Here is a 16,982-nt window from a genome sequence, read left to right as displayed (position 1 = left end):
AGCTGAGAAGTAAAAACCGCTGAACGGTCATTTCCATGCTTTTCTACCAAATCTCATTAATTGCTTCACTCAAAACTTTAATTTGCTGGACTCTTCACTGCTAAAGAGTAAAAAAATTATCTACCGATATTTATTTTAGTGTCATTAATGATCTCAACAACCTTTCCACGTACCCTCCATTTACTTATATATAAAAATCACCAAATTTCCACTCAAATTAATCTCAACACAAATTAAACAATGGCTTACACTTTCGTCAGTATTATTCTGTGTCAATTCTTGTTACTAATGACTACAACTTTGGCAGGAAAAGTTCCAGCAATTATAGTGTTTGGTGATTCCTCTGTTGATTCAGGGAATAACAACCAGATTTCCACTGTTTTAAAGAGCAATTTTGAGCCGTACGGTCGTGATTTTTACGGTAAAAAACCAACTGGGAGGTTTTGCAATGGGCGAATTCCGCCAGATTTTATATCTGAGGGTTTTGGATTGAGACCATTTGTTCCAGCTTATTTGGATCCGGCATTTGATATATCTGATTTTGCAATGGGAGTTTGCTTTGCTTCTGCTGGTACTGGTTATGATAATGCCACTTCTGATGTGCTTGTAAGTTTTCTTTTTTGCCCTTTATATGTGCCTTTTTTTTATGATCAAAAGTTACTCTATATTTGAGGACACCTTAGAGTAACGGTAAAATTTGTAATCGTGTTACTTATAGATCACAAATTTGAGCAATGGAAGCAGTCATTAATTAATACTTGCATTAGGGTAGGCTGTCTATATCACATCCCTTGGGATACGGTTCTTTTCTGAACCCTATGTGAACGCGAGATGCTTTGTGCATCGAGCTATCATTTTTAAAATTTACTCGCATTTGGTATTTACACCAAATCAGCAACACAACAAATCAACGATTTACTCGCATTCGGTGTTTACATCAAATCGAATCGACGATTGCAAAACAAACTTTTTAAATTTTAATGTACTCATTTATCACTTAACAGATAGGAGTATGTATTTTTACTTAATTTATAATTTACTATTGTCGTTAAATAGCTTGATTTGATATAAACATAATACGGATAAGTAAGAGTTCTATATCGACATCAGCTTGTTCTCTCTACTGATACTGTTTTTGGCATTGACCGTCAGGTGGGATTGTAATGTTTATTCAAAGCGTAAAACGTGCTGCCTTTTGTTATATATATATATGGAAATGAAGGACACGTAGAACCCATAATATAATTAAGCTTTTCTCTTTCTTCTTGTTTTCTTGAGAAATATATATGTTTAGTCGCCTCCGAAAAATAATAATTGATAAAATATTTTTTTTGTATGTATTATATATAAAAAAAATATACTTACTGTAAAAAAAAAAAATTGACTAGTAAATATAATTAGTTTTGGCCGACCGCCCTATTTTATATTTTACTTTTTTTTTTCTTTGAATGAATAAATCATGAAGCAGTTCTAGTGTTTTCTAGATCATTTTATGTTAGATATTACTATTTGCTAAATTCCATTATGTATGCGCGCTTGATTTACTAAAATTACATTAGGTTGAATGTGAAGCTGTTGGGTAATAATATAATTAGTATAAAAGATTTGAAGTTGTTGAAGTGTGTGATTATCTCAGCTAAAAGCTTAAATTTTTAGAGAAAACACACTTTTATTTATTTAATTATGTCTTCAACACGCTCTCCCACGTGCAATTGTAATTTCTTATTTATATTGGGTGACAATGAGATATATACTATTTGCTAAATTCCATTATGTATGCGTGCTTGATTTACTAAAATTATGTACATTATGAATGCGAAGCAGTTGGGTAATTATTAATAAAAGATTTGAAGGTGTTGAAGTGTGTGACCATCTCATTTAAAAGTTTAAGTTTTTAGAAAGAACACATTTTTATTTATTTAATTTTGTCTTCAACACGCTCTCTCACGTGCAAGTGGAATTTCTTATTTATATTGGGTGGCAATGAGATTCAAATTCAGGACCTCTGCCTGCTCTAATACCATGTTGAGGCGTGTGATCATCTCATCTAAAAGCTTAAATTGTTAAAAAATTATTTACGTTGTTACTAATTACAACTATTTTTTCTTAGTAGGATGTGATACCATTGTGGAAGGAAGTGGAATACTACAAGGAATATCAGAAAAAACTAAGAGCATACGCAGGCAAAAAGAAAGCCAAATACATAATAAAAGAGGCATTATATTTAGTAAGCATAGGAACAAATGATTTTTTAGAGAATTACTACTCAATGCAAAGCAGACGTGCCTCTCAATACACAGAAGATCAATTTCAGATTTTCCTTCTTCGACTTGCACAGAATTTTGTAAAGCAAATTTATCAAATGGGAGCAAGAAAAATTTCCTTAACCGGACTTCCTCCAATGGGGTGTTTACCTTTGGAAAGAGCAACAAATTATATAAGTGGAAATGGAGATGGATGCAATGAGAAATATAATAATGTGGCTAAGCATTTTAATGTGATGTTGGGTGGTTTAGTTCAGAAACTAAACAAAGAACTTCCTGGGATTAGAGTGGTTTTTGCTGATGCTTATAATCTCTTGCTACATATGATTAGAAAACCTTCTTCTTATGGTAAGTTTTCTTTTGCTTCTCTATATTTGGATCCTCTTTTCACTCTTTTCATTAACTTTATTTCCATTGTTATTTGCCTTTGAGAACATAATTTTGACCCTACGAGAAAGGATAATTCCTAAAGGATTTAAATTAGATATACATTAGCATAAAATGTATTATCAATGTACGTAATTTAACTTGTTATAGTAGGTTATCTATTTTGTTTTTTAGGTTACGCCCTCTGTTTCAATTTGTTTGATGCATTTCGAATTTCGAGAGTTAGACAAGTTTTTTCTTTGATTATAAATTTTTAATATTTTTTTAAATATTTTAAATTATTAATTATTATGACTTATAGTATTTTTTATGTAGTTTCTGACTATGTAAATTTTATTTGAAAAAAAATTAAAGATTCTATGTTCAAATTTGTGGTCAAAATTGAAAAGTTTAACTCTTGATATCTGAACTGTATCAAACAAATTGGAACAGTGGAAGTGTAAGTTATTAATTAGGAGATGTGAGCAGCTCTAAGAGTTTATAGGAGTACTATTATTTTATGCTTTTCCAATACAATAATTCAAGTTGGCAAAATGAACTTCAAATAGAACAAAAGATATATATATATATATATATATATATATATATATATATATATATATATATATATATATATATACATACATACATACATACATACATGTATTCAACGATGATAATGCACCTAAAATTAGCTTAGCCCCTTCAAGACTTATTTAAATCTCATAATGTTTTGGTAAAAGTTCTTCTACAAATTAATTGCGTTTTTCTATATTTGTCAACTTAAAAGGTTATATAATAATTAATCTTTTCTATCTCCACTTCATGCAACCAACTTTTCTTCAATTTGTTGAAGAAAATCAATTTTTTCAATTAATATGCATTTATCCATTTACGTATTTAGTTTTGTCTCCTGACCCGAGTACATTTTTTGGAAAACAGGGTTTGAAGTGGCAGGCGTAGCATGTTGTGGCACAGGATTATTTGAAATGGGTTACTTGTGCGATAGTTTAAACCCATTGACATGCACAGATGCAAACAAGTACGTATTTTGGGATGCTTTTCATGTGACGGACAAAACAAACCACATTATCTCTAATTTCTTGATGAGACATGTCTTTCGCCAATTTCAATAGTTGCACTGTTGGATCATATCATGTCTTTTGTACATTCACTTGTTTTTACTTGTTTATTCGGTGTTTGGTGTGTCGATCATCAATAGAAAATCGTCTTTGCACCTTCACAAGCTAAGGGTAAGATCTGTGTACATGTTATTCTTCTCATATCTTACTTGTGAGATTATACTGAATATGTTATTGTTGTTATATGTGAAGAAATTCAATGATGTACGCAGAATTTTTTATAAACGGTGACACATTTAAAAATTAAACAAATAAATTTGAAACGACATTGCATAAAAAATATACAATTTAGATCATATCAATCATTTTTAAAGATGCTAAGGGACCGTAAAACTTAGAAGAACAAAACTGTGTTAATTTGGCTCGAACCCCCAAACCAAACTTGAGAACTGCAGTGTCTTAACCAGCGGACCAAGCAACATAGATTTACCATGTGTTGTCATTCTATATTATTTATAAAGATTTATTATTTTTTGCATATCACTTATTTGTGTATTTAGTGAATATTCATATTATGTAGAATATCTTCACTCTCAATAATTACATACAAGTCTATAGAACATAGAAAGGCATGATGCTCATGATGTGTACGTGTTCGATGAATCAAATCCTCATTGAATTTGATTTTTCCATTAGATGGGATTCACACATGTTTTGCAGTACCCCCGTGGATACTCCTCCTGTATGAAAAGTTTTTAATGTTAAATTGAGTACCCCGATTCTCAAATCGACTGGCGTGCAATAATGCCTACAGCTTCTCCCAATACAACCAGGTCACCATGAATAGGACTATTTCAGCGAAGAACATAGCTTAGCCTAAGGTAAATCCGCCCCTTGTGTCTATTCTTGGATGGAAGGTGAAAGAGGGCGGCACGAAGAATTTGAAAAGAAAGTATTTATTGTACTTTTTTATAGTCTCAAGGTCAAGGGGCTGAGACATATGTAAAACGCCTCGCCTTACGCTCACGCTTTTTAAAACACTGTGTCAAATCCACTTATTATGGAAATTTATTTACAATTATGTTAAGGTGACCAAATATTGTATACTTCTTCTATATTTTCAGAATACAGAAGTTGAATTCTATTGAATATCATTATAAGTTGGCTATCCTAAAAAACGGATAACGACTTTTTTACCCTTAAAAAATTAAGTTTATATTGGACAAAGTAGTAATTTAATTATTTTTTAATATTTAGGAATAGTAATTTAACTCATCCTAAAATTTAGGACTTCAAAATCAATTAAAGATTGTGTACCAAATCCTTCCTTATTTAAGCTGTGTAATGTAATATAACATATCTGTAAAAAAAAAAAATTGTACGTTTCATTAACATGTAAAAATCTTTGGATGGAACACTTTCAATTCCTAAAGTCATAGGAGTATTAGGAAACGTATCAGCACTTTGGAATCCTTTTAGCTATAGGAGTCTCTTTTCTTCTTTTTAACACTAACCGATTATATTTCTATAAATATTTTATGCAAAAGTTTCGTTAAGTATTTATATATTTTTTAGGTTATAATCCATTATTTTCAATCCTTTTACTTAGGAGTTTTATTAATATACGTTTGGCTAAAAGAAAAGGAGGACGAGGGTGTGAATCGAAAAAAGGAAAAAACGACATATACCAAATTATTTCTCATAGGTAAAAACAATATATATATATATATATGTCCAGAAAATAGTAAATGTCTTTCGCCTTTTACCCTTTTTAACTTTTATAATGGACAAATTTGTAACTTCAGTTAGTTTCCTAATATTTAGGATTTTGAAATTAATTAAAATTTTGCATATTAAATCTTTCCTTATTAAAATAGGTAGAAAGTACTAATATTTAGAAGTTTAAAATTAATAAATAGTTTACCTTATGTAAATTGTACTAATTGACAATACATCCTTTGTGCAATACGTATAAAATCAAGATGACAACAATGGCGACTTCAATTAATTTCTAATTAAAAATGAAAAATGGAGATATAAAATCACATACATTAAATTAAAATTAAATTATTTAATACAATAACGTCTAACTAAAATTATTTCAATGCATAATAATTAAATATGTATTTTAAATATTCTTATTTTATCATATAAAGTAATTAATTCATGTTCAATTAAGCACCTAAATTATTATTTAATATCATATTTAATTATAACAAATTATACAAGCCTATTATCTATATTTATGTATGTCTATACTATATTAAAAGTATTAAGCCCCTATCGAAATGCCGTTCACCTTTTTTACCCTTTAAGAGTTAATTTTATACTAGACAAAATAGTCATTTAATTATTTTTTTAATATTTAGGACTTCAAAATCAACTAATATTTTATTTAAGAAGATCCTAATATTTAGGTCTTCAAATTCAATTAAAATTTACATTATTAATTCTTTTCCTTATTTGACCAGTTTTTATAAATATTCTTTTGGAGTTTAGTACGTGGCCATTAAAATTTATTTTTTAATTCTTAGCCTCTAAAGTATATAGTAGTATTTTTCTCTCCAAATTACCAATAATTGATTACCTAAAAATATGAACTATCCATCAGCAACGTATGTTCGCTTTTTCCTGTTAAATTTTTAAGAGTTTTGATTTAATCTTAATTTTAAATTTCTAGAAGTCTGAACTAATATGGTGTTAATTTAGAAATAATTTAAGCTACAACCATACTATGTGAATTTGCAACTACAGTTAACTTTTTACTTCTAAGTTAAACTAATGTATTTGGAACTCTTGAAATAACTATAAATTGGTCATTTTCCCCTCGATAATTTTGAAAAATTGGCCTCAACATTATGAACTCTTGAAATTTTAAAATTGTTATTAGAAGAGTGCATTCAGAGTGAGTTTAGGATAGTATCGACTTTTAATTGATAATGGATGAGCGTGCAAAGAAGAAAATTTAGAGTTAAATCAATAAGAATCTGGATAACTATTTCACACAAGAAGAGGTTCATTTGGCTATAATTTTGATTAACTTTGAATGGAGAAATATTTTTTTGTACAATGACATTATGAGCGTAGACTTTACAAAGAGATGCTGGATGCGATACAACACTACAGCATATTCGTATCTTATATAATAAAATATTAATAATGATAAATACTATAGAATTAATTACACTAAATTCATTCGAAAAATGTTGAATTCAGCTATATATTAGATCAATGTACTAATATCTTTTTCATCATTTAAACACATATTGCGTTTAGTTTTATCTCCATTGCTATTTTATTAATAATTTGTATACGTTTTATATTGATTAACGTAATGCACACGTGCAACGCACGTACAGTAAAATTAGTATCTTTATAATTACAGCCATTTTTTTGTTGTTTTCATAAAATATCAGGAAATGGAGCATTCAAAAGAACGATCATAGTCTTTCCTGGAAAGCAACTTTACTATTCGTGGTTATATTAAGATAAACAATTTTACTTTCTTGTTCAATATGAATAAGATAATACCATCACAAGTGCCGAAAACCGGCCGCCATCGGAAATTATACTGTATTTAATTATTCAAATTATAAATAGAAGTAAAGGAAGAAAACAGGGTACACAGTGATGTTGGTACTACAAACAGTAATTTTCCTGAAAAATTCCTACTCCTCTACACAAAATTATTTTTCAAAATTTAAATTTTCAAAATTAAGTGACAACTTGATATAAGAACGTTCATATATTATTTCACCAACAAGGATGGTAGTGGAATGGTAATTTGGTAAGTACTCCTTCATCCTTAATCAGAGTTTTTGGATTCGAGCCTCGAATACGAAGCCACTTTTGTTAGAGAGTGCTTTTACCTCCCAATGTGAGAGTTTCCGGTACGAATCTGGATTTAATCGAGCCACAATACGAATACCGAACACCGAATAAAAAACCACACTATATTATTTCACCATGGTTAATTAATATAAGAGTTTATGTAAATGACAGGCTGTAGGCAAGTTGTTCCCAACAATTTCTCCCCTCTTTACTTTTTAGAAGTTGAAAAATATTATCTTCATTTATTTGTTAAATATTAGTACTTTTTATTTACACATGTATTGACATCATCAACTTGTTCTTCTATCTTTGGTAGAGGTAGATGAGAAACCACAAATAATAAGGTAAAAATAACAGGGGCTAGCCAGTTTTCGGACTGGTCATTCAAAAATAGCCAACGTTTGCAAAATTATTGAAAAATAGTCACTATTTTGCTGCAATACGGAAAGTTCCAACATAATATACTGGAGATCAGTGCCCCTGTATATGAACTTCCAGCATATTATGCTGGAACTCCGACACGCTGAAAGTTCCAGTATAATATACTAGAGATTGGAGCATCGGTGCTCCAATCTCCAGTATATTATGTTGGACCGATATTTATACTACTGGAGTTCCGGTATACTTATGCTGTAACTCCAGTATACTGGAGTATTTTTCCGGATTTTGAACAGTATTTTTGTTCAGATTTATCTTTACATGAAAAATGGCTAAATTTTAATTACTTTTGAAACTGTGGCTATTTTTGAATGATCACTTGTAAATCTGGCTATTTTTGAATTTCTTGGAATGTTTGTGCATTCAGTTCATAAGTTTCTCTTTGAAAATTCCACATGTAATTATCCAATTGTAACTTTCTTTCACAGTTTTTTTGTCGAAGAATTAATCCAAATAGCTATTAATCCAATCACGTAAATTAAAAATAATTAATGAAGGTATAATATATGTATAATTTATATATTGTGTGTATATAATTATGATAACTAATGTATAATCTAGGTATATTGATAAGAAAAAGTAAACAATGAATATGACCGGCTATTTGTATAAAGATCCTTTGATAATATTGTTGGAATGACCAAATATGTATAAACATGGTTTTTGTTTGAGCTTGCAGGTTCCCTTCTGGGCCTTAACTGGTACAGCCCCATACTCTTTTGCTTGGCTGGTTTTACTAAAATAGCCGGCTGAATTTGCTGTTTATTTTTCCTAGCCATTATACATAGATTATGTATTGATTATATACAATTATACATATTCAATAGAAAAGTATTATACATATATATATATATATATATATATATATATATATATATATATGTCTATTTTAATTTAATTGGTTAGGTGAGCGGCTATTTAGGTTAATTCATCAAGAAAATATGATTAGCGATTGAATTTTTTTGTACAAATTATACATTTGGTCGATCGGCCAAAACTATTTACATCCGTTAGCCAATATATAAAAATATATAATTATTATGTATAGAAAATATTTTTTTTGTATTTTATACATTAATATACAAAAATATATAATTCGTCGATTATTATTTTTTAAAGTGGCTATACTATGTAGTTTTTCTAATTTTTTTAAATATATTGTGTCGATTAATGATAACATACCAGCCTCGGTCTGCCCAAGTGTTTGATCTATTGTCACAGTTGTTTTAGATATTTTCTCAAATGTGGACAACTTCTCTAATTATAGGAGTAATTCTTTTGTCTGTAAGGTGAAACAAAAGGCAAATTTTGTACTACTGATTAAATGCAAAATACTATTACTCTTGACGGTCTTGAGTTAACACCGAAAACAAAGAAAGGGAAAAAAAGGAAAGAAACAAACGCAATGAATTATAACGTCGAATTGCTTAGATATATATTATCTGAAAAATATAAAGGATATCCAACTACCACCTCCATTTCTGCTCAACAGTGAATGACCTCCTCCTTTCTTTCGGTGGTTGGTTGGTACGAAATTAGTAATTATGTTTCTCAACTAGATGTGACTATCCTCTCATTCTGCATCGTACATAATTTAGAATTTTATTTATAGAACCCTTAAAAGGGTTTATTTGATGTAGGGGTGTGAAGGGTTCGGTTCGGTCAGTTATTTTATAAAATTTGTACCATACCAATTTTTCGGTTATTCTATTATGTATAACCAAAATTAGACTTTTCGAAACCGTCCCAATCATGTCGGTTTCTCTTCGGTATCGGTACGGTTCGGTTAATTTTCGGTATTTTTTTTAATATCATGTAAAATTCACCAGTAGAAGTAGAATTGCAATAACATACGTTCTTTTATAGGACTTAGCAAAACTCTCTAGACATTTTAACTGTTTAAAGAGTGATGAATTAAAAAAAAAAGATGGCCAGAGTATAGATCCATCATCTATTCTACAACAGCGTAAAAGAAATCAAACAAAGGCAAAGAAAATATTAATCACACGAGTTGAAAGATATACCAAGCTGGGACTCAAGAATAAAGTCTATAGAAGATTAAATATTCAAAAAGATAAATCTAAATTATATGAAAGGAAACATATTTAATACACTATAGTTTGTTACTTATAATCGCTAGAATACTTTGTGTCTTCCTAATAAAGATACTTGAAATAACTTAGTTTAAGTAGAAGTAGCATAATAGGTTTTAGGAATTAGTATTTTGAGTTTAATTACTTGTTGGCTTGTAATAGTTTTCATAATTCCAAGGCTCAAAGAAAATTTAATGCATTATTATTTTTAAACTTACTAAATAAATATATTTTCTACATGTAAAGTTTATTCGGTATGGTTCGGTATTTTTTCGGTTTATTTTTATAAAATAAAAAACCTACCCTAATTATCGATGCAGTTATATATTTATATAAAAACCTACGGTTTCTTAAAAAGAAACCTAAAAATCGGTTCGGTGCGGTACGGTTCGATCGGTTTAGTCAATTTTCGAATATCCATTGACATCCCTAATTTGATGGATAGATGATATTTCGTAAATTAATGTGAGGAATTTTTACACTAGCATTATAATTTAATCTGTTATAGCAAATGTGTAATTGTCATTCACTTGATCTAATAATGTAAAATAATGCTTTTTTTTTTACACTACAGAGTATACGCATCCGTTGGGCAATAGTTTTGAGTCATTTTTTCAAATATTTTTAAAACACTGTTTGTGTATGGAACGTAATCAGTTTTCGGAAAATATTTGAATTTTTTTTTCAAGTAAATCAGTTATTGGGTGAAATTTTTTTTTCAATCACAAAATTTCACAACTTTTTTTTCAAATAAAATGTATGTCCAAGTACAACTTCAATTTCTAAAATAATTTTTCGACACAACTTAAAAAACTTTTATTTCAAGTTTCAACTAAATTTATGTCCAAAAGCTAGCTAAAAATTATACTCCATATATGAATATTTTTTTACACAAATTCAAAAACTCGATTTTCTTAATATGTATAAAAAGAGTCCAAAAAAAATTACTTAAAAGTTGACCGGAGGGGAGTATGAATTTGTTGACTAAGAAACGGCAAGTTTTCTTCTACATGAATTAAATGTAAATCTTGACTTTTATACATACTTACTATTTATTAGTACTCCCTCCGTTCACAACTATGCGTTGAGCCACATTGAACTAACTCATTCAGAATTGCCATAAATGAGTCACCACCATTGTATCTAGGATTCACCGTGATATTAGCGGGTTTATATGAATCCAGTACTTTTAACATAGAGAATGAATTTATGTATAAAAGTTTATTATAGTTATAACAAAAAGTAGATATGAATTCATAACTTTAAAAAATATAATAAGTCCAATGCTAAAAATATTAATGATTGAACCATAAAACTTAAATTCTAAATGCGCTTTCGATTGGATCAAACTTTTGTGTACTTATTACATTTCCAAAGTAGGAATGTTTTCCTATTTTATTATACGTCAAAGAATCAATGAAATACATATGTATATTAATCATTATATATGATGATGTAAATTTCGGAAAGGAAAAAACTGCAGTGAGATAATAAGACATATCTGCTATTAATTTGGAATCTTAACTTTCTTATAGCTTTAATATAAGGTTTAAGAAAAATGAAAAAGAACACGTATGAATGAGCAAGTTCACGTCCTCTATCATGGCTCCCTAAATTCCATAGCCCCGCCAACCACCAATATACCTTTCATTTGCCGTATATTGTACGACGTACTCCAAGCTAGGCAAATGGATATAGGACTTTGGCTGGTTTCTTTAGCTGCAGATATTAGAAATGAGGCACATTTTCCTCCATATACCCCAGTAGAGGTGGCAAATGGACGGGTCGGATCGGATATAGGCCGGTCGAAAACGAGTAACATAAAATGGATAAATTATTCAACCCGACCCATATTGACTACGGATAAAAACGGGTTAACCGGCGGATAATATGGATATCCATATTATCCATGGCTTCTTGAATATATTCATTTTTGGGACTTTACAAATGTAAAAGTTAAACCCATTAGTTATCCATTAGTTATTCATTTCTAAGTGGATAATATGGTTCTTATCCATATTTGACCAGTTTTTTAAAAGTTCATTATCCAACCCATTTTTAATGAATAATATGGGTGAATAACTGTTTTCTTTTAACTATTTTGCCACCACTATACTCCAGGGACTTCTCACTAAAATACAATTGTTCTAGGGACTTCTAATAAAATATTTTCTTCCATCAAGGAAACCATCGGATATATTTTACATATGTAATCATATATTTATACATGACCTAATACTCAATACAGATCAATACATTTAATTACATACATACCTAATATGTGTGCCACATTAAATATCTCTAGTTTAAGTTACTTTAATTTCTAACATTTATAGCTAGAATTAATTTGGATTAACATAACTAAGTTCATCAACGAAAAAATAACATGCAGTAAAAAAAAATTCTACTCGTCAGGAGATCTGTTATCGAAGCATGTTTTTGGTATTATTAGAGACGAGTGTATCTAGTTTAGAGGCTATGGGTTCATTTGAACTCATAAACTCGCTCATACTCTGCATTTTTGCTCCAAAAAATTATTAAATATTTATAAATTTTATGATTAGAAGCTTCATTAAGGAAGCAAGGACTTACGTGCAATTAGTTAAACTTTGTGGATGAAATTTATTACATTAGAAGAAGAGAAGTTAGGTTGTTAAAAAGGCTTTAGTGCTGTAACAGTGTTAGCTAATAAGATGAAATAGACACACGTTTCTTCCTCTCCCTTCTCTCTAACTTTTTCACTCTACAGATCATATCAAGTTTACGATTAATTGATAATCCATGTGCTTAGATTGTGTAATTGACATGGTTTTAGAACAACGATTTTTGTAGTTGCTTAGATCTGCAATTTGTTTCTAAGAAATTGAAGCTCAACAATGGCGGACAATGAGGTCGATCAATTGCCTCATAATTCATTCGCGATTAAGATATGCCTGGAATGACACTGATATCGCTAAAGCTCACAAGGCCAGAAAATTATGTCTTGTAGAGTAGGGCGATGAAAGTAGCACTCTTGGTGAAGAATAAGCTAGGGTTTGTGGATAGTACCTGCCTTAAGAGCTCATACAGAGGCGAGTTGTCTGCGCAGTGGGGTAGGTGTAATGCAGTGGTGTCATCATGGCTTAGCAACACAATATCAAGTGAATTGGTACCGAGTATCATGTATGAGGCAAGTGCAAAAAGGTTTGGGACGAGTTCAAAGAAAGGTTTGTCAAAGATAATTTGACTAGGATCTATCGGCTTTGGACTGACTCGGGACTTAAAGCCTAAGCTTTGATACCAACTTTGTCACGACCTAATTTAGGATCGTGACCGGCGCTTAGGAGCAAGTGCTCCCAAGTAAGCCTCATCGGTATTTTACAGAAAAACGGACAGAGTTTCCCCTATTTTTGGGCTATCCAAAAAGTTTCATGTCTCAAAATCAACAACCAATCATCCTAATATCAAACCAAACAATCGACAACTTATCAATTAACCAAAACAAGTCTCCACCATTACTAATCAACCCACTAACAACTAGAAATACTAATTTATCTCCAACTTCGATAATAAAGAATGATACTCAGCATAAGACTATAATAACAAAAGAATACTCATGACACTAAAATAATGACTATGGAGCGACTCTAAGAGTTCAAGTAAAACACCATATCAATAAATAAAATCTCCGCCCACGCGAACAAGTGTGAGGCTTACCAAGAACTATCAACTTGTGTACTCTAATTAACAAAATTCTTGCCTGCGTCAACTACTTTCTCTGTAAATAATTAGCGGGGAATGAGTTGCTAGCTCAGTGAATAATAATACTTAATCAAAACCATTTTTATTGGGGACAAGTCAAAAAATATATACTAGTATATTAAACAGAAAGTATCATAAAGATGCCCTTTCAGAAACAATAAATAATTTTCAGTCCCGTCATGTTTTCATGTAATATAATTCAATCAATAATTCAGTAATAAGCTCGATAACCACTGTATAATATCAATATTCACATTTGGGAGGTTTTCAATGAAAGGATCATCTAATCGGTATAACTGTGGACTTCTTCACAAGAAGTCAAATATAATAGTAGTCCTACTCGAGGGAAATCAGTAACGGTATGCTAGTTCTACCTTTCCACTAGCGAGGGCTGTAACGGTAATCGGTAATTACAAGTTGCACCAGGTCTAACGAACCCGTTGTTAGCTACGAGATCTTTCAAAGTCTACTCCCATTGATACTTGTCTCTGTAATCCGTATATACTCATAGGAAAATATTTTAAAATAATATAGGGCATTTTGGTTCTTATCAAATCATGTAATTTCATTTTGATAACAGTAAATTCAAGTAACGGTAAAACATATCTAGTGACAACAAAAATATTTAAAATAATGGTAATCTGTCAAATAACTATTTCGGTATAATATCGAGTAAAAGACTTGTCCCACATGCAACTCAAAATAATCGGTAATATATTCATATTAAAAATCATGTGTAAATCATGCAAGTTATGAAAACACAAATTGCTTTAAGAATACTACTTACAGTACTCGTGCCGAAATACCAAATGCTCCACCTCGAGCAATTCGTACAAATTCCTCCAATCAATCTATAATTATATAATATCGATCTCATGTTAATTTCCTCATTTAAGCTAAATCCATCACTAATTTAGAATACCCAATCCTCCGAGTTTTATAATTTATCATCAGTTCACCAAATTATATTTACCCATGCTATGAGTAATTTAAATTAGGCCAAAATCTTTTAAATAAAAAGGTATTTATATGGTTTATTCCCTGTACTATTCAATTCTCTTAACCGTGTGCATAATAATGAAACTAGTTTAAGTACAAATACATCAATACCCTTCTTTTTTCCAAGTAAATTTATCCTACAGTAACATCGACCAACTTTCAATTGCATAATTTGCCCAGAATAACTCATATTGGTATTAAATTTCTTATACTTTGTGAAACCCTTTAAATATATGAACTGAGACAAAAAGAATTACCAGAAGAAAAGAACCCAGAGGAGAAATTTGAGTATTACCCGTAAGAGCCAATGCATATTTAAAATTTCGTAAGGTTTGGTTCCAGTTCTTCTTCTCCTTTTGATTTTTTTTTTTTTTTTTTTTGGCGTTTTGTGAAGCTTCTGCTTCGACCCTTTTCCCCCCTTTCTTTCTTTCGTTTGTTTTGCCGTCACTTACAATGGGCTTTTGCCCATTTAATTAGATAGGTTTTCTTTTTTTATTTTTTTTAGTTTAAGTAACATTAAATGACAAAAATATCCCAACTTGAATGTGAAGTATTGCATTCACCCCACCTTATAAAATTCAGTCCCCGAATTTAAATAAGTGCATACTTGTAGACTGAAATAAATAAGGGTACTTGACTCGCATAACATCTTCTATTTCCCAAGTAGCTTCTTCAACTGTATGATTTCGTCATAAACGTTTACTAACTCAATTTCTTTTGACCATAGCTTTCTTACTTGCCTATCAACAATTGCCATCAGCTCCTCCTCGTAAGACAACTTCTCATTAAGCGGTATAGTTGGTACTTCAAGCACCTGAGATGCGTCTGATATACATTTTCTTAGCATTGAGACATGAAACACTACCTGAATAAAGGACAACTCAAGAGGTAGTGCCAAACGATAAGCCACAGCTCCTATCGGTCTAGTATCTCATACGGTCCTATAAACCTGAGGCTTAACTTGCCTCTTTTCCCAAACCGTGTCACACCTTTCATAGGGGTGACTCGTAGGAACACTTTGTCCTCAATTGTGAACACTAAATCTCTTCTTCTCTTATCAGCATAAGACTTTTGTCTACTTTGAGCTGTAAGCAATCTCTGTCTGATCAACTGGACCTTGTCCATGGCTTCTTGTACTAGGTCAAGTCCCAATAAGTTAGTCTCACCAGCTTCAAACCATCCGATAGGAGAACGACATCTTCTACCATATAATGCTTCGTACGGTGCCATTTGAATACTGGACTGGAAGCTATTGTTGTAAGCAAATTCAGCTAAAGGTAGATAAGCATCCCAACTACCTCCAAACTCAAGAATGCAAGCTCTCAACATATCCTCCAAGATCTGTATAGTACGTTTAGACTGACCTTCTGTCTGTGTATGAAATACAATGTTAAGATCTACTCGTGTACCCAATGCTTCTTGAAAAGATTTTCAAAAGTGTGAGGTAAATTGTGATCCTCTATCAAATATGATGGATATTGGAACTACGTGAAGTCGGACAATTTCGTTCATAAATATATGTGCATACCTCACTCCACCATATGTAGTCTTCACTGGCAAAAGTGTGTTGATTTCGTCAGTTGATCTACAATCACCATATAGAGTCATAACCTCTAAGGGTTCATGGTAGACCGGTGACAAAATCCATAGTAATTCTTTCCCATTTTCATTGTGGAATCTCAATTTGTTGTAGTAGTCCTAGGGGTCGCTGATGCTCAGCCTTGACCTACTTACAAGTCAAACAACTAGAAACAAAGTTAGCAACATCTTTCTTCATACCTTCCTACCAATAAAATTGCTTAAGGTGATAATACATTTTTGTGGATCCAGGATATATGGTGTATTTAGAGTTGTGGGCTTCTTCAAGAATAGCATGTCTCAACCCATCTACGTCTGCTAAACATAGCCTATTGCCCATTCGAAGAACACCATCACTTTCAAGAATCATATCCTTGCTTTTTCCAGCTAAGGCCTCATCTTTGTATTTGCATAATCCTTCATCATCATATTGGGTGGCCTTAATGCGCTCAACTAATGAAGACTTAGCTTGAGCACAAGCCAACAATGCCTCTGAATTTCCAACACTAAATCTGATACCTGTATCTTCTAGTCTCTGAATATCTTTGGCCAAAAGGCTCTTTGCAAGAGCTATATGTGCCAAACTCCCC

General features: G+C 31.0%; 1 protein-coding gene across 2 annotated transcripts; it reads left to right on the top strand.

Moving 5' to 3' along the window:
• Nucleotides 1–219: 219 nt before the first annotated feature.
• Nucleotides 220–4,687, top strand: LOC107804090 (GDSL esterase/lipase At2g04570-like). Of its 2 annotated transcripts, XM_075223406.1 has the most exons (4): nt 220–606; nt 2,114–2,612; nt 3,573–3,672; nt 4,409–4,687. In XM_075223406.1, exons 1-4 carry the CDS (start codon nt 241–243, stop codon nt 4,458–4,460), a joined length of 1,017 nt encoding a protein of 338 aa, XP_075079507.1. In that variant the 5' UTR covers nt 220–240; the 3' UTR covers nt 4,461–4,687. The 2 variants fall into 2 exon arrangements, with proteins under 2 accessions (XP_075079507.1, XP_016483393.1); XM_016627907.1 differs by lacking the exon at nt 4,409–4,687 and having other exon boundaries at nt 3,573–3,955.
• The last annotated feature ends 12,295 nt before the right edge of the window (nt 4,688–16,982 follow it).

Source organism: Nicotiana tabacum, chromosome 10 (assembly GCF_000715075.1).
Source record: "Nicotiana tabacum cultivar K326 chromosome 10, ASM71507v2, whole genome shotgun sequence".
Lineage (NCBI taxonomy): Eukaryota > Viridiplantae > Streptophyta > Magnoliopsida > Solanales > Solanaceae > Nicotiana > Nicotiana tabacum.
Note: the sequence above shows the minus strand (reverse complement) of the source record. Positions and strands in the feature narration are given on the sequence as shown.